This window comes from Microtus pennsylvanicus, chromosome 4, assembly GCF_037038515.1.
Source record: "Microtus pennsylvanicus isolate mMicPen1 chromosome 4, mMicPen1.hap1, whole genome shotgun sequence".
Lineage (NCBI taxonomy): Eukaryota > Metazoa > Chordata > Mammalia > Rodentia > Cricetidae > Microtus > Microtus pennsylvanicus.
The window spans coordinates 9,563,386-9,586,783 of NC_134582.1; the positions used below are offsets into that span (position 1 = coordinate 9,563,386).

The 23,398-nt window shown below is 50.1% G+C and overlaps 2 protein-coding genes across 4 annotated transcripts in view; one reads left to right on the forward strand and one right to left on the reverse strand.

The window, feature by feature from the left end:
- The first annotated feature begins 10,227 nt into the window (after positions 1–10,227).
- Positions 10,228–13,679, forward strand: Siglec15 (sialic acid binding Ig like lectin 15). Its single transcript, XM_075970789.1, has 4 exons — positions 10,228–10,609; positions 11,281–11,652; positions 12,772–12,802; positions 13,072–13,679. Exons 1-4 carry the CDS (start codon positions 10,228–10,230, stop codon positions 13,196–13,198), a joined length of 912 nt encoding a protein of 303 aa, XP_075826904.1. The 3' UTR covers positions 13,199–13,679.
- Positions 13,680–20,723: 7,044 nt separating this feature from the next.
- Positions 20,724–23,398, reverse strand: part of Epg5 (ectopic P-granules 5 autophagy tethering factor) — an 88,484-nt gene continuing 85,809 nt past the window's right edge. For all 3 annotated transcript variants that reach the window (XM_075968211.1, XM_075968209.1, XM_075968212.1), the window contains one exon: positions 20,724–22,555. In XM_075968211.1, the coding sequence (XP_075824326.1) occupies positions 22,373–22,555 (183 nt within the window). In that variant the 3' untranslated portion in view covers positions 20,724–22,372. The remainder of the gene's footprint in view (positions 22,556–23,398) is intronic.

Here is a 23,398-nt window from a genome sequence, read left to right on the forward strand (position 1 = left end):
CAGAGACTAAGAGGAGGCGGGATCAGCTTATTGTCCAGTAATACAACCAGAAACACCATTCAGCGAAGCAGTTCCTATGTGTATATACTTCATACATGTGCTTACGTGTATGCCTATGCTTTTCCACACACACCCGTGACTGAGCACTGGACACCCAGACCAAGCTTTGGAAAGATACCTAGTCAGGGAAACTTCTACCCTATTTATTGTGTCTTAAGATCTCTTGTTATAAACCTGGCCTACTGTGATAACAGAAGCCCTGGTATTGCAAAGCCACTCCTTTGGGGAGTTGTCCTGGGCAGAGTTTACCAGCTTTGCCCTCCTCCTAAGGTTCTTGCCCTTTCCTAAGCCTTTTACATCACTCTCTCCCTTTTGCCCAGCATTCTAAATCCTAGAGATAAGATCACCAAAACAGTTAAGATGTTAACTGACACGTAAGCTTTGGTCAACTTTTTACAGAACCGAAAGTTTCCGGTGACCCTTATAACACCTCTTGTCTATCTCTAGTTCTGCACAGTCACTAACAGAAAGCATGTAAACCAGCCAAGTCTTAGCCTACAGAAACAAGATACTCCGGGCTAAAAAGAATTACAGGAGCTAGTTCCAGGAGATGCAGGACCATTACGATGTGTTGAGAAGGAAAAGAAACAAGAGATGTGCCCTGAGTGATGGAGACCCCACTCAGGGTCCTGCCCTGCCCTTTCCTCCCTACGGAATCCCTTTGCCCTCATAAATCCCACAGGTGGAGCTTTGACAAGCCTGTCCATCTCTTCCAGCAACCTTTGGATAAGCCTGACTCCTTCCTACTAATTGCTTCCCCAAACATTGGCCTTCAAGCAGTGGTCAGCATGGACTTTACTGTGGTACCATTCCATGGTGAAGCAAGGAATGAGCAAACAAACAAGAGTTGATAAAGACAGAGACAGAGACGATGAGGAAAGGTAAGAGAAGGGAGAGAGGGAAAAGGACAGGAAGATGGAGAAAGAAGAAAGGGTGGGTTTAGTTTTTATATGTAGCTGTAAAGCCCTAGGAAGAGGGCATGCCCTGCTCTACCATGCTGAAGTGATCTGCCTGAAGTGATCTGCCACCCACCCTCCAATGTTTCTGACACCAGCACCTTCATGTCCCAGCGCTCTCTCTCTCTCTCTCTCTCTCTCTCTGTCTCTCTCTGTCTCTCTCTCTCTCTCTCTCTCTCCCTCACTCCCTCCCTCCCTCCCTCCCTCCCTCTCTCTTCCAGTTAACACTATAGATTTCCTAAAGACCAGCTCTCCCCAGTACTCAGATTTGGAATAGGGTTTCTTTGAGGATGGAAGAGGCAAATGAGATCCAGAGAAGACCATGGGCATGTTTCATCCTAGCTCTCGGGGATTCACTTAGGAAGGCGAAGCTCCCATTCACACTTGGGGAAACCAAACCACCGCTAGGACAGTCTCTTAGGAACACGCTGTGGTTACACTGCCACACTGATGCTTTGAAGTCGTGAGAGCCGTGGCTCACATAATCTTCACAAGCAGGAATTTCACAAACTACGTCTCATTTTGTCTCTTGCCCCTCAAAGTTGCAAACCCACTGCTGCCCAACTTTAGGAAGAACTCAGATGAGCTTCCTGTCTCGCAGTTGTGACTGTGTGGGATGAGAGGAGGCCAAGTCTAGCCCATCATCGTAACAGAAACTGACCATCACACTCCAGTCCCTGTGGGTCCATGGGTCTTCCAGGCACCACCAGGACACACACACACACACACACACACACACACACACACACACACACATTAAATAAGCTTCCAGAAGTCCTGCCTTCCCTTCCCAAGGGCCCTGACCTTCACCTAATACAAGTGACTCGCCTAAAGAGACCACCTGAATCTACATTTAATGAGATTTCTTTCAGTGACTTTCAGATTTCTTCATGACCATTAACTGTCAGAAGTGCTGGTCTAAGATGCAGACCCCCTGGAGAGGGTTCTGGTCACAAACAGAACCATCTGCTAGTCTACACTTGTCTAATTCTTTTCTAGCAAATCCTGACAGATAACTTCCCAGGGCCTCACATTACTGTGTTCCTACTTTGACAGGCCCCTCAACACTTTGACAAAGCCTCTGCAGGAAATAATATTTAAAAAAGAAAGAGAGAGAAGGAGAAAAAGGAAGGAATGAAGGAAGGAAAGAAAGAAAGGAAAGAAAGAAAAGAAAAGAAAAAAGGAAGAGGGTGGGGGAGAAGAAACCATCTAGTATGCTAAAATTTTAGAATGGGAGATTGAGAGGTGAGAGGAAATGAAGAGGGGGAGAGCAAGGGCCCTGCTTCCTCCCCAGCTCCTTCCTGGGAGACTCAGGCCAGGGCTTCCCGTTTGTTTTCCATGACTAAAGCTCACAGGTTCTGCCTACTCACAGCTCGGCTGCCCCTCCCCAGTTCCTCCAGCTTGTCTGCAGTCCAGTGGGCCTGCAGACTTGGCACACAGCGCACCCACCCAGAGGGCTGCTGGGTCTCCAGATGTTAGCATGGAAGGGTCTATCCATCTCCTGGCCTGCTTGGCATGTGTCCTCCAGATGGGTGAGTTCCCCTATTTATTCTGACCCGGAGAAGAGAAAGCCTCAGCTGTGGTCTTCCCCCTGGAAACTAGCTGCTGAGTTTGATGATAGCCTCCAGGTCTATGCAGGAGAAAAGCCAGGTAGCAGAGGGCTGTGGTAACAGAGGGCTGTGGTAAATCTTGGCCTTGCCTTGGGTTTCTAAGTGACTTGGGGCAGTGCCCTGATTTTGTGCGCCTCAGTGTTCACCACTATACAGAGGCCACGTCCCTATCATTTGCTATGAGGGGAATAAATCTCTAGAATGTGGAAGACGGTGCTCGCTCTGGACAGACTTTGGGTGTTGCTGTCACCCAACTGCCCCAGGAACAAGGAGAGACAAGGAAGCCCCAAGCTTGTGGTGTGCTGGGACAAGGATGAGGGTGGCGGCTCTGTGTGGAGAATCAGACCAAGGAGAGAGGCTGCATTAACATCCTAGTGGGAACGCTGTAGGGTGAGTGGAAACTCTTCCCTGGGAACGGTGCTTCTCAAGGGATGCCGGGTCTACCTGCTCCAGAATCAGGGGAGCATGTGAGTTAAGATGCAAATTCTTTGCCTCCATCCACGACCTGCAGAATCAGAATATCAGGCAGCAAGACCCAGGACCCAACATTGCCAGTCACCATCTCAAGAGATGCCAATGCCCGGGGGAACTGAGAGTGTCATGGACAAAACTCAGAAGCCCTTGTCTCCCAAGCAGTCCTTCCCCCAACCCCAGTCTGGGACATCTCTCTCAAAACCGCTTCTAAACAGTGTCTATGCCATCGCGTGCATGACCACCATGTGCCCCATGCTGACATCATGGCATTCCGAGTTGTCACTCAGCTTTCCTGGTGCGGGGCTCTGGGCGAGCTGATAGATGAACCTCAGTGTGCGTGGCTTCAGCTCTCTTCCCCCCGACTCACATCCTGCCATCCCACAGTGGCAGAGACGGGCTTCAGTCAGGGCTGTTTCTTCCTGAGGGCTCCAACTCAGAAATCGTTCTGTGAGGGTGGGATCTAAGGGGTTAATCATGCCCCGACCTGGACTGGTGGATGTGTGAGTTGCTAAGGACTCAGAAATTGATATCTGGTGCCAACTTCGGATACCGGCCCTGGTATCCACGAGCTATGAGCAGGCCAATTGTCTAATTCTCATAAGCCCTATAGAACTGGTCCCTGTCACCGAGATCACGGAGGCCAGGAGGAAATGGGAAGGCTGAATGGGAAGGTCTGACCTGCTCCCAGCAAGCATTGTGGGAAAGTTTGCTCAGCTGAAGAAGTCCTACTCAGGAGGATGAAAGCAGAGAAGAACCTGAACTACCAGGATAGGGACAATACCCTGTGGTGGGCACTGGCTGCAGGCCAGGATCAGCCTGTGTCTCTGCTTCTCTCTCCATCATCTCAGGTGACTGAGACACAGCCACAGCCACATCACACCCACGTGGCTGGAGAAACAAGGCTGAAGGGAATCCCTGAAAAGAGAGGGAGACTAGCTAGGCCTTGTACTCACACCCCTTAGACTCACCCGTCCTGGAACTTTCTAGGTCTGTCATTAAGGAACAGAATTCCTGCTACCCACATCTTCCTCCTCTCAACTTTTCTCCACTGACAAGCTGCTGCTCTGCCACCTACAATGTTAAAGAGATAATGGCTTAGAGTGAGCTGAAAGGCAGGAGAGCCAGGAAGGATGAGGTCCGTGGAGAGTAGCACACCCGCACTAGACCTGCTGCCTGTTGGTGAAGTTTGATGACTGGGCTGGACATAGCTTTTCGCCTCCAAACCTTGCCCTCTGGATGCCACAGTGCCTGAGACCACCACTCTGGCCACTCTTGAGAATGCCCCTGCTAGCATGCCCAGGTGGTTCTGAGGGAAAGCGTTCCTTACCAATAAGTATGCACTTCAGGCTGGCTCCAGGTCTACTAGAAATGTTAGCCCTGGAGAGAGGGGACAGGAGCTCCAGTCTTTGATGGCTTCCAGTTCTCACTGGCATGATGCCATCCCTCCTGGAGGCTCAGTGCTTTAATGCAACCATTAGGGAAACATCAAAAGATGCTTGCGTAGGGCCTGCAGGGACTCCACCACAAACTGCGAAGCAAGGAGTGTGACTGTGTCCAGCACCGCACAGACGGTCAACTCAGACTCCCGGCAAATCCTACCTCCTTTCTCACCGGGGGACTGGTGGAAATCGTTGGCCAGCTGCAGCAGAAGCAAAGGTTTCCGATTCTGATCCAGTTTCAATGCTTCTTGCCCATGTTGGGCAGCTGGGTTCCTTTCCCTTCCTGCTTAATGAATAGTGTTGCATGTCCCCAGCTGTAGCACAATCATGAGGATGTGGCCACTTTGAGGGCCACACAGGGAGCATCGGTGGACTTCATGGTGCACAGCTGTGCAGCTGTTTACTGGTTAGCTAGTGGCTTACTCTTAAGCACCTAAAAGTTTTTAACTAGACATAGTTCTAAAATATTTTATGTACTGTCAATTTTACCCAAATTTGGCTTTAAGATTTAGATTTTTTTTCTTAATTACTTTCTTGGTTGTTTGAGAGTCTTACCGTGCAAACCCGGTTGGCCTGGGACTTACTACGCAGCCTAGGCTGGCCTTCAATTTAAGATCTCCCTGCTTCAGCCTCCTAAGGGGTAGGACCATACTTTTTTTTTTTTTTGGATTTTTCAAGACAGGGTTTCTCCATAGCTTTTGGTTTCTGTCCTGGAACTAGCTCTTATAGACCAGGCTGGCCTCGAACTCACAAAGGACCATACATTTTAAGATCTGGGGAAAGCATAGAGTCTCACCTAAGGTCCCACTGTCGACTTCAGAGCCAGGGCTGGAGCCCCTGCCTCTCCAACCAAGGGATACATCATTGAAACAAGACAACATTGAGGAGAACGAACTTTCATCTGGTACACCTGATACACAGTCCCATGCAGGGTCATGATGAGTCAGAACCCTCTGGGTTTACTCCTCCCTGAATGGCACTATATGTTGGCCCCTTCAGTCCCAGGGCGCCTTTTAACGGAGCACCTGTCACCCAGCCTGATACAAGGTCCTGGTGAGTCATGACTATAGCTTTCCTATTGTAAACAGTGCTTTTACTACATCATTTCTGCTCCGTGATTTCACTGTGTCCATGGACTCCGTCCAGGCTTGGTGAACGTCAGCTGCCATTCCTCGCTACCTTAAATGACCTTACAGACAGAAGCCACTTCCTAGCTTTTCAGTGTATATTTTCCTTACCAGAGTGGGGATGGTCACCTAGGTTCAGCTATGCCAAAGCTGACATGCTCCCACCATCCCTGGTGGCCACCGCTGGAGGCTATACTTCGAGCAACAAGAAGAATGTGGGCTTCCCATTGGCCCTGGAAGTTGCCAGACATAAGGCAGATGGAGAGACTCCACAGAAAGCTCAGTGATCCCAGTCAGGGGTCATCCTGGTCACTTCTTAGCCAGCAGTCAAGAGATGCTAGCAGCAATGGCAAATGTCACAGGTTGCCAGGAGCTAGGATCTCTGCCAAAGCAAATGTCTTTGTTCTCTGGACAATACCTGCTAAGGACTGTTCACCTTCACCTTGAGTCCTCTGGGAAGGCCCATCTAAAGGACGCTGAGAGTCCAAACATCACTCGTTTGAACCCACTCAGCAAGAAGCCCATATCTGCTAAGGGAGCCAAGATGGAGCTTCTAACGAAAGGGTCTCTGTGCTAGAGCAAACACCAGCTGGCTCTGCCGTTCAGGTCCCATTTTAGAACACTCCACAGCAGAATACAGATCCGGGTGGAATTCACAGGGGCGTGTTGCCTGACCTCAGAGCAACCAAGTTAAGCCTCTGTTACTACTTTCTCATGGCAAAGCTGCCTGAAGTAACACACCACCAGCGTGCCTGCCCAGGCTACAGAGCCCTCACTACAAGCCTACCTGGGATTCTAGCTGCCTCTGCCCACTTTTGGCATTGCTGTGGTATCTCAGAGTTCATCATAGCAGTGGGTAGCTAGGGGAATTTCCCCCAAACTTCAAGGCAATTGCAAGCCCCCTCCCCCTGTGGGGACTTTTACCTTTAAAAACCCTAAATGTTGCTATCATCACAGGCATGACGGGCAATGAGCAGGAGAAGAGACTGTGGAGAGGCATTGCAGACCTCCTGTGTGAGCTAAAAAGGCATCTGAATGTGTCGTGCAGTCCGCGTAGAAGGCTGGGGAAGTAGCAAGGGGATGCTGTATTTTACTGCCTTTAAAATACTGCATTAAAATACTACTGCAGCCTTTTAAGAACCTGGTTCTCTCTGGACTTTAAAATTGTTCCTATGCAGCTTATTTTATTTTTGTTTGATCAAATAAACCGAAGATTTTTCCACGGGGAACAAGAGAGACTATTTTACAACTGTTCTTAAGCAACTGAGCACGGAGGTTAAGATAGGAATATAAATAAGGGAGGAAAAAAACAACCAGGGCAAGCCAAGTCTCTGCTACTAGTTGGTCACCAACTGAGCTAGCCAAGTCACTTTGGGCTCTACAAGCCCCAGTTCCTCTTCTCTCTATTGGGCTAATGGTGGCGTCTCAATGGGTTGTTGTGTGTTTTAAATGAGATGAAGGATGACTCCCAGTAACCCCATTCTTCAGTACTTTGGCCTCCCTGTCCCCTCATGTTTTCTCTGCCCCTGTGATGTCCATGACTCATGTTTTCTTTTTCCACCTTTCTGAGACTCCCCATGTAGCTAAAAGTGGCCTGGATTCCCAGTACTCCTCCTCCTGCATGCTTGAGGTGCGGGCCCACACCACCATGTCTTCCAGGTGTCACGCCTTATGGCTTTGGTTCCCTGTTGCCCCAGGTCTTGTGGAATTACCTACATTCCCTGGTCTCTGCACACAGGCACCTCCTCTCTGATGAGCTCCGCCATCCATGTCTGCTTTACATAATCCCTGTGTACTCTCTACACCAGTCCCATCCTCCTGACAGCCTGACCCCCTTTCATTCCAGGGTACAGGGGAGAGATGCCAGAGCCAGACTTGGGGGCTCAGAGAAGAATATTCTGGCAGGGCTAACTCCACAGAGAACAGGGGTTGAATGGGAGGGCACCGGTGAGTGAAAGTGGGCTGGGAACCATGTCCAGACAAAGGCAACATTGTGTCGGTCAGAAGAGCACCTGGCAGAGTGCCCCGTAATTACATGTTCACTGATCTTTCTCCATCTAGCTCCAGCAGGCTGACAGGGTGTCCTGTCCATCTCTGTCTCTGCGGCTTACAGCTCAGCACCTGGCATGGAGTGCGGAAGTATCCAATAGACGTTTGCTGGGTCCATGAATGCACAATAGCAACAATGTGCAGACAGTCACGGCCTGACCCCAGGGCCCGCAAGATGCAAAGATCGAAAAAAGGTCACAGAGGGTAGGCAGCACAGGGAAGCTGAGGTAGGAGCTGAGGGTGCACACCCATAATCCCAGCTTCTAGGAAGATAAGGCAGGAGGACTGCAAATCCAAGACCTGTTTGGACTACATAGTGGGACCCCCATCTTAACAACAAAAAAACCAGAAGAGCATAGTGGTACATGCTGGAATAGTGGTACATGCTGGAATAGTGGTACATGCTGGAATAGTGGTACATGCTGGAATAGTGGTACATGCTGAAATAGTGGTGCATGCTGGAATAGTAGTACATGCTGGAATAGTGGTACATGCTGGAATAGTGGTACATGCTGGAATAGTGGTACATGCTGGAATAGTAGTACATGCCTGTAGTCCAGCACTCAAGAGGCTGCAGCAAGGAACTGACTAAATTGGAGTCGGATTGGAATATACAGTAACTTCCAGGCCAGCTTGAACTACGTTGTCAGAGAGACAGGCCCGAGGAAACTCTTGAGACTCTTCTGCTAGAAGTGCTGACTGGATCGGCACAATCTTCCGTTTTCTCAGATTTGAAAAGCAGCCCTTTGATCACTACCAACTGAACAAACAAGTTCTTACTCAGGATAAATGTCAAGCCCTCCACTTGAATTCAAACATGTAATTCAACTTGTCCAGAGCAAGAGATTAAGCCAAAAACAACAACAAAAAAGTGGCATTAAAAAAAAAAAAACCCTGTGCTTTAACTTGATGGTCTTCTGGGGGTGCGCCCACAGCAGAACTCAACTGGAGGTGGAGCACCCCAGCTCAAGGTGCACAAGAACCAAGAGCTCTCTGTAGAAGCCACACACACTAGGGTCCCCTGGAGCAGGGTTTGAGCAGAAAGGAAAAGGGGGGAGGGGCAGGGGAATGATCCAGTCTTTCCCATCAAGAGAAGGTAATGAGTCCAAGAGTAGCCACAGTGAGCTCCCGCTAGCGCCAGCTTGGGTTCGTCCTTGCTTGTCCCAGCTCCTGCAGCAATGGCAGATCTGGACTGCTTCTGTGCAGGGGCGCGTTCATCCCCAGGTGCATGGGATCCATGTGGCCTGAGATATTCCTACCCAAGAGATCAATGAGGCTGACTGACCACAAAGAGCAGTGGGCTTAGCATGGTGGGACACGGGGCACGACGACAATGAATGACGGACTGGCTTTTTCTTACTTGCCGGACGTAGGCCTTCATTTCCTCATCTCTAACAATCTTTCTCTGTCTCTTGGATGTTTTCAGGCAGATGGCATGGTGTATATAAAGGAACCGTGTATAATACAATTCTAATTATTCCTTGTAAAGGTCCCTTTTGTGCACTGTGCCCCAGGGCACTGGCTAGGCAGGTTTGGCCACCTGCCTCTTCTTAGGGAGGTACCACCCCTGGGATAAGCCTCTGAGGCTGAGCACCTGCATCCTCAAAGCCACAGCAACACGGGGCCGGTGGTTTGCCAGCGCTGGGTGAACTGGAGACAGAGCTCAGCTTCCAGCCTTTAACTCCACATTGTGAAGAATAGTCACTGGGTAGAAGACAGGGCAAGTGAGTCTAGAGGTGACCCCGTGCAGAGAGCAAGGAGGCAATACAGCCCCTACCACTCTGACCTGTCTTTCCCTGCCTGGACACTAGCATGTAGGAAGCCAACCTGGGACATAGTCCTCTTGGGCTGACCCTGACAATAAAGGTTGAGTTCCTACCAACTCAACAGTGTGCTTCAAAACACCTTTCCTCCAGGGCCTTGGTTTCTCCCCTGCAAATGAGACCGTTAATGCCTTCAGATGCATCCACAGCTTCACGCCATTAGGGCACTGTAATGCAGGCTGGTCTGGCTTGAGCACTGATTTGGCCTCAACTTGGCCAGTTATTTAACATGTAACATCTATGCTCATCTCTAGGATCACTTGTGAAAACTGGAGATGCTCCGGCGGATTTGCTCAACACAGAGGCGCACAGTAAGTGATTTTTATCATCTTAAGGATCCTGTCACCACGGGATATCGTAGTGTTTCGGGAAATGCACAGGTTTCTGATAGACAGAAATGCGAAAGAGTTGTGTCTGTCACTAGGTCACACGCCAAGAAAGAGGCAAGCCCAAGGAAGGGTCGGGAGAAAAATCCATCCCATCCCTCTTCCCTTAGTCATGGCAGAGTAGGGAGATGGCTCTAAAGCCAGGAAGTGGGGTTCCAGCAGAAAGGAACCGATTGCTGCCTGAGTCCTAGTGTTTGCAGCCCCTTTCGAGAGAGGAAGTGGGGTGGGGGCGGGGAAGATGCCGCCAGAGGCCAGGAACCCGGTCTCCCCAGGCTAGGTCTGATGTGTCCCTGGCCGGCAGGCATGCCGGAGCAGCGCTGGTCCATGCAGGTGCCCTCCGAGGTGAGCGCGGAGGCGGGCGACGCGGCGATGCTGCCCTGCACCTTCACGCACCCACACCGCCACTACGACGGGCCGCTGACCGCCATCTGGCGCGCGGGCGAGCCGTATGCGGGCCCGCAGGTGTTCCGATGCACCGCAGCGCGAGGCAGCGAGCTATGCCAGACGGCTCTGAGCCTGCAGGGCCGCTTCCGCCTGCTGGGCAACCCGCGCCACAACGACCTGTCACTGCGCGTCGAGCGCCTCGCCCTGGCGGACAGTGGCCGCTACTTCTGCCGCGTGGAGTTCGCCGGCGACGCCCACGACCGCTATGAGAGCCGCCACGGGGTCCGGCTGCGCGTGACCGGTGAGGCGGGCTGGCGGCGGAGGAGGTGGTACCCAACTTCCCCGCATCCCTGTCCCGAGAGCCTACTGGGTGCCAGGGAGGCCTCTGAGAACTTGGTAGAAATGCAGAATTCAGATCCCAGGAAAGGCTGGACTGGGGCGGGTAGGTGGTGCCCCGATGCTGGTAAACACCGGTAACTGGCAAGGAAGGAGAGAAAAATAACCAATAATCCTAACCTGGCAAGGGGTGCAGGAGGAGGTACGCTCCCTGCACTGAAAAATTTCTCACCCCAACCTTTGCACATCCCTTGCCCCTAGAGCACTACGTACAATTGTCCCCTCCCTGCGGTTGTGACCCTTTGGCGACCACCAGCTGAAAGCCCAGCAATCCAAGTAATATACAAGTATTAGTTTGCCAAATCTCAGTGACCACGTAAAACAAAGGCAATTGTGATCACCGATTTACATATGGAGAAACTGAGGCAAAGAAGAAAAATAGCTTGCTAAGGCCACTACTGCAATAGGACCCAGGGCGCCCAGGTGTTCCTCTCTTTTCTCTGGGCACCCCCACTACCTCACCGGTGCTTCCATCTTGGAAGTCGCACCCCTTGCCTTCTCAAACCATAGCCTCTCTCACGCTCCCGGGGCGCTGTCCTCTGCCGGGTGACCTGTGCCCGCCTTCTTCCCCCGCAGCTGCACCGCGGATCGTCAACATCTCGGTGCTGCCAGGCCCGGCGCACGCCTTCCGCGCACTCTGCACGGCCGAGGGGGAGCCCCCGCCTGCCCTCTCCTGGTCGGGCCCCGCCCTGGGCAACAGCTCGGCGGCCGAGCAGAGCCAGGGTCACGGCTACCAGGTGACCGCCGAGCTGCCGGCGCTGACCCGAGATGGGCGCTACACGTGCACGGCAGCCAATAGCCTGGGCCGCGCAGAGGCCAGCGTCTACCTGTTCCGCTTCCGTGGCGCCCCCGGAGCCTCCACTCTGGCGCTCCTACTCGGCGCGCTGGGTCTCAAGGCGCTGCTGCTGCTTGGTGTTCTGGGTGCGCGAGCCACCCGCCAACGACTAGGTGGGTACACCCCAGATCTGGGTGGGGACGAAGGGGAGGACAGGGGCTCCCTCCCTTTCTGGTGGACCATCCTGCGTGGCCCATCAGAGCATCCTTTCTCCACCTGGATCAGCTCAGTTTCTTCTCAGCCTGGAGCCCGGGAGGCGGGACCTGCTTGAGGCTCTTTGCAGTGTGGAAGGCGAGGCTCTGCAAAGTAGCTTGCTTTTTGCAGAGTCACACAGATGGTGACCCACCCAGTCCTGTCAGGTGTAAAGCAGGTTTTTTTTGTTGTTGTTATTGTTGCTATTGCTGCTGCTGATTTTTGATTTTTGTTTTTAACCACCACACTACAACTCAGTGTCCCATAAAGGTCAGGCTTCCCCTTACATTGTAACAAGCATCTTGCGGCCCTGAGGTTATGCATCATGATGCTGGCCACACGAAGATGCCAGGATGTGATTCCCTGACAACCCATAAGAGGCTGAGTCTGCAGAGCTTTGCGGTAGCCCCCTAAGAAGGGTTCCCACAGACCCCAGAAACTGTAGGAGGCAGAGAACATCTTGCTATTCTGAGGCCTTAAAAAAAAGAGAGAGAGGCGAGAACTAATCTGAAAAATGTAAGGAACATGAATGGCACACCTGGCTGGGGAACTCGGCACTTTGAGAAAGGCTCTCCACACGGCGTCCCAACCCTTGATGGGGTGTCTGCTTGATGAGCATCCCAGAGAGGGAGGCACTTTCTCAGAGCTCTTCGGTTTCTCTAGACCAGGAACATCAGCCTCAAACTCTCCAGGGATGAAATTACCCACGCTGCTCACCTTACTGTGACCCTGCCATTCTTGCTGGTCTCTCGGACTTAACGAACATGTTGTGTTTCAGGGTTCTCCCTCAGAAAGGCGCCTTTGCTCTGTGGACCACATCCCCCTTAGCCCACCAGTTAACTCCTATTCGTCTATGGGAGTCAGGCTTCACAGCCGCTTTGGCTAGCTGTCCACCTGCAGCCTGTTGCATACTCTTGGGGACCCCTGCTCGCAGTGGGGTGGGGACCACGTCACGCAGTAGAGCATGCGGCTGACATGTATGTAAGTTGGAGTCTACAGTGTAAAATCACACCTGCTCTTTCTCTGTATCCCTCACACAGATCACCTGGTCACGCAGGATACCCCTCCACGGTAAGTGCTATTGCTGCCCTTCCTGCCCCACCCCTGCCTGGTCTCATTGGCCCAGGGATGCTAGTTTCTCAGAACTGGTAGTAGGGGGAGAAAGAATAGGTCTGGGACAAGGTTAGGGCAGTAGCCTGTATCAGAACCTGTGTCATACCCAAAGCACCCTACACCTCCATCCCTCACAGCATTCTCAGAACAGAGGAGGCCAGGCTGGCTTGGGAAGTCAAGGACCTCCCCAAACACTGGGTGGTAAGTCAGTGTCCTCCTGTCTGCAGGTCTCAGGCTCAGGAGTCCAATTATGAGAACCTGAACCAGATGAGTCCCCCAGGCCACCAGCTGCCACGTGTTTACTGTGAGGAACTTCTGGGCCACCATCATCCAGTCGTGCACCAAGAGAAGTGAAGCTAGACCTGTGCAGCTCCTTCTAATTCCCCAGGCTTCTTGGCAGCTATGGGCTAGTGACTTCCAAGGGGACACAGGACCCTGCTCACAGAGGTTTGGAGCCAACAATCTGGATGTGTGTATCTATACATACATATACACATATGTCCACCTGAGCCTTAGCATGAAACTGCCCTTGTTTTTTCTTACTTAGAACCATATAGTAAAGCAGATGGGAAACTAGCCATACGGTCTGGAGGTCCAGGCTCCAGCCTGCTCTGGCACCAACTTTGCAGTGTAGACCAGGACACATTCTTGACGTCTCTAGGACTCAGCTTCTCCATGACTGGCCAGTTTGTCTGAACTGAGGAAACAGTAGATCCAAAGGAGCTGTGTGAACTGCAAACCTATCACAACGGTGGGCTCTGGACATGCAGAAATGAGGTAACCGCAGCTCTGCGCAGCCTTGGGAGAACAAAGCACTCCAGAGAACAACCCTGGGGCTGGAGCTGTGCAAACTGCTCAGAGGAACAGCAAATCCTGGAAACTTGGTAGCAAGAAGAGGCCTGGAGCCTCCTGAGGTCTCCACAGGGACCGTCCCAGCCCTCTGCCCAGCTGCGATCATGTCAACAGATCCACACTGCTTTCAGCTGGGACCCATCAGGTGAAGGAAACTGGAAATCCATTGTCTCAAGCATCCGAAGGCTTTGAGACATATGCCAAGAACTGGAAGACCTGAAGGGGCACTGGGTTCTAGTGAATAAGACAGCTGTGTCTCTGACCTCTCTCTCAGCGTCCACCTTCCAAGAACGTGCAAAGTCCAAGAGCACTGGCACCCTCTCCCCACCTGTCTTCCATCCCATCCAGGCAAACTTCAAGAGCAGTGCTTTCCTTATTTATACTTCGGTGTGCATTTGTTGATCCTGATGAAGAAGAGGTATACTTGGGGCCAACTCAGCCCCGAGACAGGAGGCTAAAGAGACCATGTTTTTCCAGGGACCATCTCTACAGGTTGAGGAAAGTGGGCTTCCAGGCTTTCCTCAACACCAGCAAGAGCTATTAAGAGATCACAAGAGTTGACATCTGGACCTCCTTGCAGAGGGGAGCTTTAGAGCATCTCCAGAAAGAGACTTGCATCACCAAGAGTAAAAATAGGGGCATGGTTATGGTGTGAATTACCACATCACTAACCAAGAGAATTCTATGAATTGCTGCTTACATACTTTGTTGTGTTATGAATTCGTATTTGAGATTATGAGACTAGAGATGACATCATCAGTCAGGGGGAGCTAGGCCGTACTGCTGTAACAAGCCCTAAATCACGGTGGCTGGAAATGGTATTTGTTTTGCATTGTATTAGGGTTCTCTAGAGGAACAGAATTTATGGAATGAATATGTGGAGGGAGAAAGGAGGAGTGATTTATTAGGATGGGTGGGTGACAGGCTTGGTTCAGTTAGTCCAACAATGGCTGTCTACCAAAGGAAAGTCCAGAAATCTAGGAGTTGTTCAATCCACTAGGGCTGGATGTCTTAGCTGGTCTGTAGTATATTCCAGACCCCCAAAGAAGTAGGCCCTAATGTCAGTGCAGGAATGGACTTGTCTGCAGAAGAAAGCACAAGCAGGCAAGGAGAGCAAGCTTCTTTCTTCTGTGTCCTTCATATAGGCTGCTAGCAGAAGGTGTGGCCCAGATTAAAGGTGGATTTCCCATCTCAAAAGATCAGGATTAAAAGTGAGTCTTCACACTTTGAATGATTTGATTAAGAAACACCCTCACAGGTGTGCCCAGCCACTTGGGTTTCAGTTAATTCCACATATGGTCAAGTGGACAACCAAGAACAGCCCGCGCTCATCCCATTCCCATTGCAGATTGGCGGGGAGGTTCATTGTTGTTGATTAGGAAACCAGACTGCAGGGATCCATCTCTGATGTTGCCAATTGCTAGACTGGAGGCAAAAAGAATCCTCTACAAGACAGTACAACTGTAAACGGTAGATGAGGAACACTAGGGAAATTTGTGAGAACACTGAGAATCGCCTTGGTTGGTAGCACAGTAATCCCTTCCGGAAATGCTTGGAAGCTACACAGTGAGTCACAAACCATGCATGTGAACGGGCTCACTGAGCCTGTCTTGGGAAGGCTTCCTGGAAGAGCATATGTGAAGATGGTATGCATTAGCTGTGCTGATGGGGGAATGGAGATTGGAAGGAAGAAAGGGAGGGCAGTTGAAGCATAGGAACAATCCAAGCAAAGATGTCATGGTATGGACAGTTATTTGTTCCTGGAGCATGAAGGAAGGGACAGAGTGTGGACATTCACCCCGCTGAACGGAGGGTGCTACCCTGTTGTGGGGTACCCACCAGAGAATACCGCTCAGACATGGTTTAAGCCAATAGGAAGTCTTTGTTAGCCATCTAGCAACTACATTGGGTGCTCAGAACCCCAGTGTAGCATGAAGACTTTCTCAGGGTGAGCTTTTAAGCACAAAACCCATATCCTGGGCTGAGATACCTCAGTTAACAAGAACAGTTAGCCAGAAGCAGAACTCCAAAAGCTGAAGGCAAGGTTAGCACATTCCAACTTTCCCAGAACTATGGACTTTGATGGATTCGCTCTTTGTTTTCTTTTTAGCCAGTGGTGCTGTGCTGACTTTTATGGTCTGAATGGTACTTTGATCATGGAGTCAGTTGTGCTAAAGTCTGGGGTCTTACAAAGGTCTGGGGGCCTGTTCCACCCCTAGCTGGGGTGAGGGTAACAGGAGTTGGCACTCAAGGGACTGACTTTGGTGCTAGGCTCCTGGTACTGCTATACAGGACTTCCTGCTGTCATTCATCATCTCCCATGAAATCTGAGGTTTCCGTGTTGGGAATACCTGGGAGCTGTTCATTACCTGGCCCTCCTGACCCACAGGGAATGGAAGGGACTAGAACTTTAAACAGTATCTTCAGGAGACTTTACCCCCAAAGTTTTGGTGTTGTTTAATCTTTTTCAACCAACACACACACAGCCGGAAAAACACCCATGTGCCCACCCCCTCCACCAACATCACTCACAGGTTGCTGTTTCCTTACTGATGATCTGGCTGAACCGTCTGAGGATAAGCAGCAGATTTCCCAGTTATCACAAATCTAAACACCTTGAGGAACAGTACATTTAGTGACATTTTGTTACATTTAGTGACATTGTTTACATTTACCCCCATATTCACATTTCTCCAATCTTCCTCCAAATGTCTCCGCTTGTTTGTAACCAGAAAGCTGCTGATTCTGGGGTTTACTCTCTGGGATGTGCTGGCTACTGGCCTGGTGGTCCTTGCCATGGTACCCACACTATGTGCAGTAGTCTTGAAAGGGAAAGCTGCAGCATCCTAAGGGGAACAGCCCTCAATGCTGCTTTCTGTGATGGGCAACAGGGAGCCCAAGGGGCACTGCCATCTCCTTTAACAGTCTGCCATGCTGCTCAGGGCAGCCTCCTGATTGGCTTCCAGAAAGAGTGGCCAAAGGGCAGTGGGGAATACAGTGATGGAACAGCCTGGGACCATCCTGTCTGTACCCAAGGTCTAGATGGGACGAGATGCCTGTCCTCCCATATCTAACCTCTGAGCAGGCTAGGGTAGTCGCTGGCAAGCAAGGACCAGAGACACAAGCAATAGTCAAAAGTGATCGCATTTGGGACTCCCTTCTGGCAGCCCAGAGATCAGGGAGAGGATCCTAAAGACACAGCGCTTCAAGACTGCACTTCCCAACATGATACAGACTACAAAGCTAGAGCATTCTGGTTCTTCAAACCCTAAACCCTGTGGTTCTCTCTAGGAAATGAATCTGAACCCACACAAACATAGGGAGACACACCCCACACCCAGAAGGCCGTCCTTGAGAATTACTGTTACTCCAACGTGGGATCTACAGATCTTCCATCTGGAGTTGGTTTTTTGTTTTAACTCCACCCAGCTCCCAAATAAACACATGGAAACTTATTCTTACTTACGAATGCCCAGTCTTAGCTTGGCTTGTTTCTAGCCATCTTTTCTAACTTAAATTATCTTGTTTCTCTTTAACTATGTTTTGCCCCTGGGATTTTTAACCTTCACTTATCCTATATTTCTTTCCTTCTTCCTCTGTGTGGCTGTGTGGCTGGGTGACCGGCTCCTGGTGTCCTATTCCCCTCCTGTTCTCACTCCTTGCTCCCGTCCCCAGATTTCTCCTTTTATTCTCTCTGCCTAGTAATCCCACCTATCCCTCTCCTGCCTAGCTATTTGCCATTCAGCTCTTTATTGGACCAATCAGGTATTTTAGGCAGGCAAAGTAACACAGCTTCACAGAGTTAAACAAATGCAACATAAATGAATGTAATACATCTTAAACCAACATTCCACATCCATCCACAGTTGGGTGCACTCCAGATGTTTCCTTAGTATCCACAAACCTAAGTGGGACCAGTGGCACACCAACACCAAAGGCAGACTTCTATGGTAGACCTTGAGCAAACTCAGTCAGGCTTTGCCAGACACTCTTGCATCTAAGCACCCCAAACATTTCTGTTCATCACACACCTTGTGGAACTTGAGCCAGCTTTCAAGGCCAACCTCCTGCAGGGGTCAGGGTCTTCCTGCAGGGTCTTCCTGCAGAGGTCAAGGCCACCTTACAGCTGTTTCAGGTATCAAGGGCTCTTCTGATGGCCTCCCATATCAATTCCCACCATCCCCAAACACAGACACACACACAGACACACACACACAGACACACACACACACAGAGAGAGAGAGAGAGAGAGAGAGAGAGAGAGAGAGAGAGAGAGAGAGAGAGAGAGAGAGAGGATTTCTCTTTGAAACTAGAGGTATTACCATTGTGATAAAATTTTAAAAAAGATTCATAGCTATCACAAATCAACTAACTTAAAAATACTCTTAATGGGATTTATGTCTGAAAAGGCCTGCCAACCAATTTGTTGAAAACCATGGGTCAGTCTCAACATGGGTAAATCGCAATGTCCTTTATTTGCAGAATTTTACTTAGTTAATTCTCACATCTTCCAGTTTTTCACTATTAGACAAAATATGTCCTTCATACAAGCATGTAAGATATTACACAATGAGTAAGAAGTAAAAATTGCCAAGTTAATGACCAAAATAAAACTGTAGTTTTAAAGGTCATACTAGACAGGCCATGAGGACTGTCAGTACTGATCTCCAATACAGATCATCTTGAACCACTGAAAGAAGAGATGTCTCGGTGCTCAGTGGTATTACACAACACATTGAAAATAAGTTATAACCAACGTACCTTAGCACTTTTGTCACTAAAATAGGAGTAGCATAAATTTTTTTCAGATTATTCTCAAGGGGCATGAGGAACCTGGACAGAACGAAGGAAACGGAATAAGCAGGTGACCTGCTCCTGGCCACATGACCCCTTGCATGCTCTAAAACAGAAGTGTCCTGGTGGAGCAGAAGAATCTGTTGAGGGCCGGGCTCTAAGCCAAGAGCCTCACCTGCCATGATCACCTTAGAGGAAGCTGTGAAGTTCAAACTAAAGAGCAGGGATGAAGTCCAGGATGTGGAACAGGATGCAGCTCAAAGAGCCTGGGCACTGGGCCCACCAAGCAGACACTCCATGGGACTGGTTTGGGGCGGTGACTGTTGTTAAGGGGTCTGCAGTTAACTCAGTGCTGGGCTGAGGTGCCAACTGCAGACCACAATGGGGGCTGGTGCTGCCCAAGTGTGTCCTAGAGGGATCCTCACTGCCTGGGCACAGGAGTGTGGCAACTCTGGGCCAGCGGCTAGGACAAGACAGCAAAAGCACCAAGGACAGGGAAGGCAAAGATGTGTTCTCTCGGCACCGGTGAGTGCCGACTGATATGTGCCCCCTTGTGCTCCGTTTGTCTCATCGCAGTTCAGGTGCTGCTAATCCTTGGCATGGCAAGCAGTGTGCACTGATTTGGCACTTTGCCCCCTCCCCAAAGAAGTCTTATTGGATGTCATGTTCGAAGAGTACTAAGAATTCTAAGGACGTAACCTGGAGAGGATTATGGGATAGGGCAGAAGAGGTCAGAGACATGACTGAGAAAGAGAACAGACCCTGCCTGCTGTTCCGGGCAGATCCACAACCAAAAGGCAAGGACACGAGGAGCTGTTCTGGCTCAAGATAAGCAGAACCAGAGAGCCCTGGCATGACTGAGGCTGGGTCAGCAGTGAACTCCAAGACACTGGCCAGGTACAGAAGTTGAGGGTCCCCATTAAGGAGATCGAGGTATTTTCTGTGCTCTGACCTTGCCCATGATTCTAGACATTGCCATCCACTTCAGAAGTAATTTTTCAAGTAAACACCTTTGAAAACCAGTATCAGTACCTTGATTCAGACAAAGAGCTTAGGCACACCAGAGCTTAGACTGGTTGGCTTTGTTAGAGCAAGACTGCTGGCTAACTAAGGGGGAGTGTCTACTGTCTACACTTCATATCTCTTGACACCAAAGAACCCAAAGACTTGGACACAATACAGGAGAGATGGACGCTTAACCAGCAAGACGCCAGTCATGTTTAGAGGCAAGGTCAAGTGTGTAAGAGCTTTAGAAACGTGTCCCAGCCACTACCGCGCTGTACTGACAGCCACAGGACCTCTCTGCCAAAGCAGCCTTGTGCCTTCATTTGTTCTGGTGAGGCTGAGGAGCAGGGAGATGGAAGGGTGATGTCTCTGCCCCATGTGTGCACTCTGAGGTGGTGAGCGATAACTGGAGAGGCAGAGGCACTTCCACTGAGACAGAAACTCCCCCTTTTTTGTATTTTTTTATTTTATTTTTGTTTTTTTTAAATTTATTTATTTATTAAGGATTTCTGCCTCCTCCCCGCCACTGCCTCCCATTTCCCTCCCCCTCCCCCGATCAAGTCCCCCTCCCTCATCTGCTCGAAGAGCAATCAGGGTTCCCTGACCTGTGGGAAGCCCAAAGACCGCCCACCTCTATCCAGGTCTAGGAAGGTGAATCCAAAGACAAACACATAGGCATCCTCCTGAATATTAACCTTCATCAGGCAATGAAAGGAGACAAAGACAGAGATCCACACTGGAGCACCGGACAGAAATCTCAAGGTCCAAATCAGGAGCAGAAGGAGAGGGAGCACGAGCAAGGAACTCAGGACCGCGAGGGGTGCACCCACACACGGAAACTCCCCTTCTATTCCTGGCCGGCACTTGCTGCCGTGGTGTGGGAGGTCCACCTTCTGCATTGCTCAGGCCTTGGCCTTGTGTGTTGAAAAGGACATCAAGTGCCCATCACTGTCTCTGATACCATGGCTATGCACTCTGAGAGCTAACTATTATCCAAGCAAAGCCTGGCTCATCCTTCAAGCAGCAAGCCAGGCTCTCTGCAGGAAGCTCTCTGTGTTCCACATTAGTTCATATTTTTTAACTTAGCCTAGTACTTCTCATAGAATCTGAGGCAAATAACTCTCAGACATCAAGCAAAGATGAAAAGCGGCATTTTTACCACCCAGTTACAAAGCCAAATAAATTTAATATTGGGCATAAAAAAATCTACATTAGCCTTCAATTCAGATTCACAGCTTATAATCAAAAGTTGATTTTATTGTTTATACATTTTACAGACAAAATTTACAAATATTATAAACTTCCGAAATGAATTGATTCTCTAAAATGTACACTCAAACATTTCACATTCTAGGGTACTGGTAACTTCCCTCTCCTCAGAGAAACCACACACACACAGAGTCCTGGCCAAGAGTCACTGCTGCTTGTTTAGCTCTCTGCAGCTTCTGAAGTTTTCTTCTATTCGAAGTGAAGATGACTGGCTTGGGAAATAGAGAAAAGCAAAAGCAAAGAAGGCTGAGACATCTCCATGCAATGACACTTTGTGCCACAGAACAGGGAGGTTTTTTATCAGTGTTCCAAGACATGTCTATTTAAGTAGAACTGTTCTCCCGGCAAAGAGTTCCTGCAAGCTTCCAATGAAGGGGACGCGGCCCACTAATGGTATACCCCATCTTTACCCAAGGCACTGGCTGGCCATCCAGAGATTTTACACAGATACTTCGAGCCATAACCCATAAGAACAAAGATATACTTTGAGCTGAACAAACAAAATTGGTTGAGGGCCATTTTTAAGAATTATAAATCTATTGATAGAAATCAAATTTCTAACTCCTGCAGGAAGTGGCATGAGAACACAGCAATGTGCCAGACAGGCTTTGGCAATGCGACTGTCGGCAGTGACAGAAGGCACAGGGCTATTCATGAAAAACCAGATTTCTGAAATTCCCTGACCTGGCCCCCTTCTCCCTGGGCTTGTGTCCAGCATGTCCATGAGTTTCCCTTGAACTTAACCAAAGGAAGAAGAACAAAGACCCCAGTGTCCCTGGACAGCAGGGCCTGCAGAGAATTGGGAGCCTCCACACAGACAGACCCATAGCCCGATGTGAAGGAGAAGCCCACGGGACTCGGAGCTGTGGTGCAGCGTCAGTGCTGTCTGTGCTCCCACCGCATGGGCCACCACACACCTGTGCACAGCAGCCGTCAGCGGGGGGTGCCACGTCACTCAGAAAGGTGCACTTCCGGAGGACATGCCGTCACAAACAGATGTGTCACCGTCTCTGCTGTCCACTGTGGTGAGGGTTAAGTGGCGTGTCCTCAGTATGACTCATTTTAGTTCAGCTTTTTTGTTTTGCGTCACCTGCTGAGACTCTCGACGTGCACTCCAGCCTCCTGCGGGAGCCCCAGGGTGCTCAGGTTACAGGTGTGCGCCACCTCCACTCTAGGAGACATACAATTCCTTTAAGCTGGTGTATTCCCCACATTTAGGAAATGCAGAAATTTTCCAAGTTGTATTTTTAACATTGGAAGAATACAAATGGAATCCAAAAGAGGGCTCTTCATGACTCCCACGGTGGTCGAGCATGGCAGGAGACAGAAGTGCAGACATTAAGAACTCTCTGTAGATCTTACACATCCCCAATGCGAGTGGCTCTGTATTAGCGGAGCTTCGTTCCACTTGTGGAAGAACACAAACCTAACGACTCTCTAGACAGGAAGAGAGAATCATACAGCCAGAGCTATCCAATGCCTCCCAACTTGCACCTTAGCCGAGTTCCTGGTAGAACTGAGCTCTGCAGTGAAGCAGAACAAAGGTTCATGCACAACAGCCAAGTCCGTGTTAAACACAGAGCAGCAGGGCTCCGGGTGTCAGCATCACTATCGTATGTTGTCCAGATAATGCACTTCTGGATAGAGACAGTTGACAAGAAGAGCCAGCAAGCCTTTCCCATTCTGAAGGCAATGGCCGGGATGCTTTATGAAGCAGACAGCTTGCAGTATCTGATCCTGGTACTCCACATACTGCTTACTGAGTGTCATGGATTCAAGAGCAGTCAGTACCTAGAAGACATGAGAGACAAATGAACCTAGTCTGTGACTGCACACCACCGACCCCATCGTGATCCAGTTCCCCTGGAGCCTGGGAAGGCAGCAGTCCAGAAGGCAGGCTCCGGGGACACATGGAGGAGCTGAGAGGAGGCTGCATCTACTTCTCTTCTCGAGTGTTGTTGTCTCCTTGAGGAGGCTGCAGCAGCCAGGCTAGAATTATGACTCTGTCTCAACTGCCACGGCCATGTCCCTGCCTACCTTGTCCCTGTTCTCCCTGGTCCCACAGCCAACTCTCCCCAACCAGACGCGAACCCCCTCTCTTCACAGGTACCAGCTGCATCTCCCCAGGTGAAAGTGTAGCCCGCTGTGGGGTTTGTTCTGAGGTTACAGACCATCACAGGAAACAGAGTGAGCTGCTCAGTGCTGCTGGGAGCACATGATAAGGGGACCACCTCGGCCGACGAAGTGACAGGTCAAGTTCCTCCATAAGACAGACAGACAGACAGCATGCCTGGGAGAAACACACATCCCCACAACCCTCTTCAACAAAAGAGCTAAAACAGTCTCCAGATCTGTAATTTCATTGTTTTTCTTCCTTTACTGGAGAAGAAAGAGAGATGGTACATGGAGAAAACAAAAATTCCAAACCACGATCTTGGGAGGTGGGGAGCTGTGTTTTCCAAGTGCCCAAACTCAGTCACCTCTGGGATTCTGAAGATATGCACCCCAACCCTGGAACACCCACCACACATGGAGTGTGCTACCTCCTCTCCCCTCCAGTTTTTGGAACCCCTGGTATTAAAAAAATATATTAAAAGATAGATTTTCTTGGTTCAGAATATAAAGAGGGAGATG

Coding starts and splice junctions, on each gene's coding strand:
- Siglec15 (XM_075970789.1), top strand. CDS start 10,228: ATGCCGGAGCAGCGCTGGTCCATGCAGGTGCCCTCCGAGGTGAGCGCG. Junction 10,610..11,280: donor GGTCCGGCTGCGCGTGACCG/GTGAGGCGGGCT, acceptor CTTCCCCCGCAG/CTGCACCGCGGATCGTCAAC. Junction 11,653..12,771: donor AGCCACCCGCCAACGACTAG/GTGGGTACACCC, acceptor TCCCTCACACAG/ATCACCTGGTCACGCAGGAT.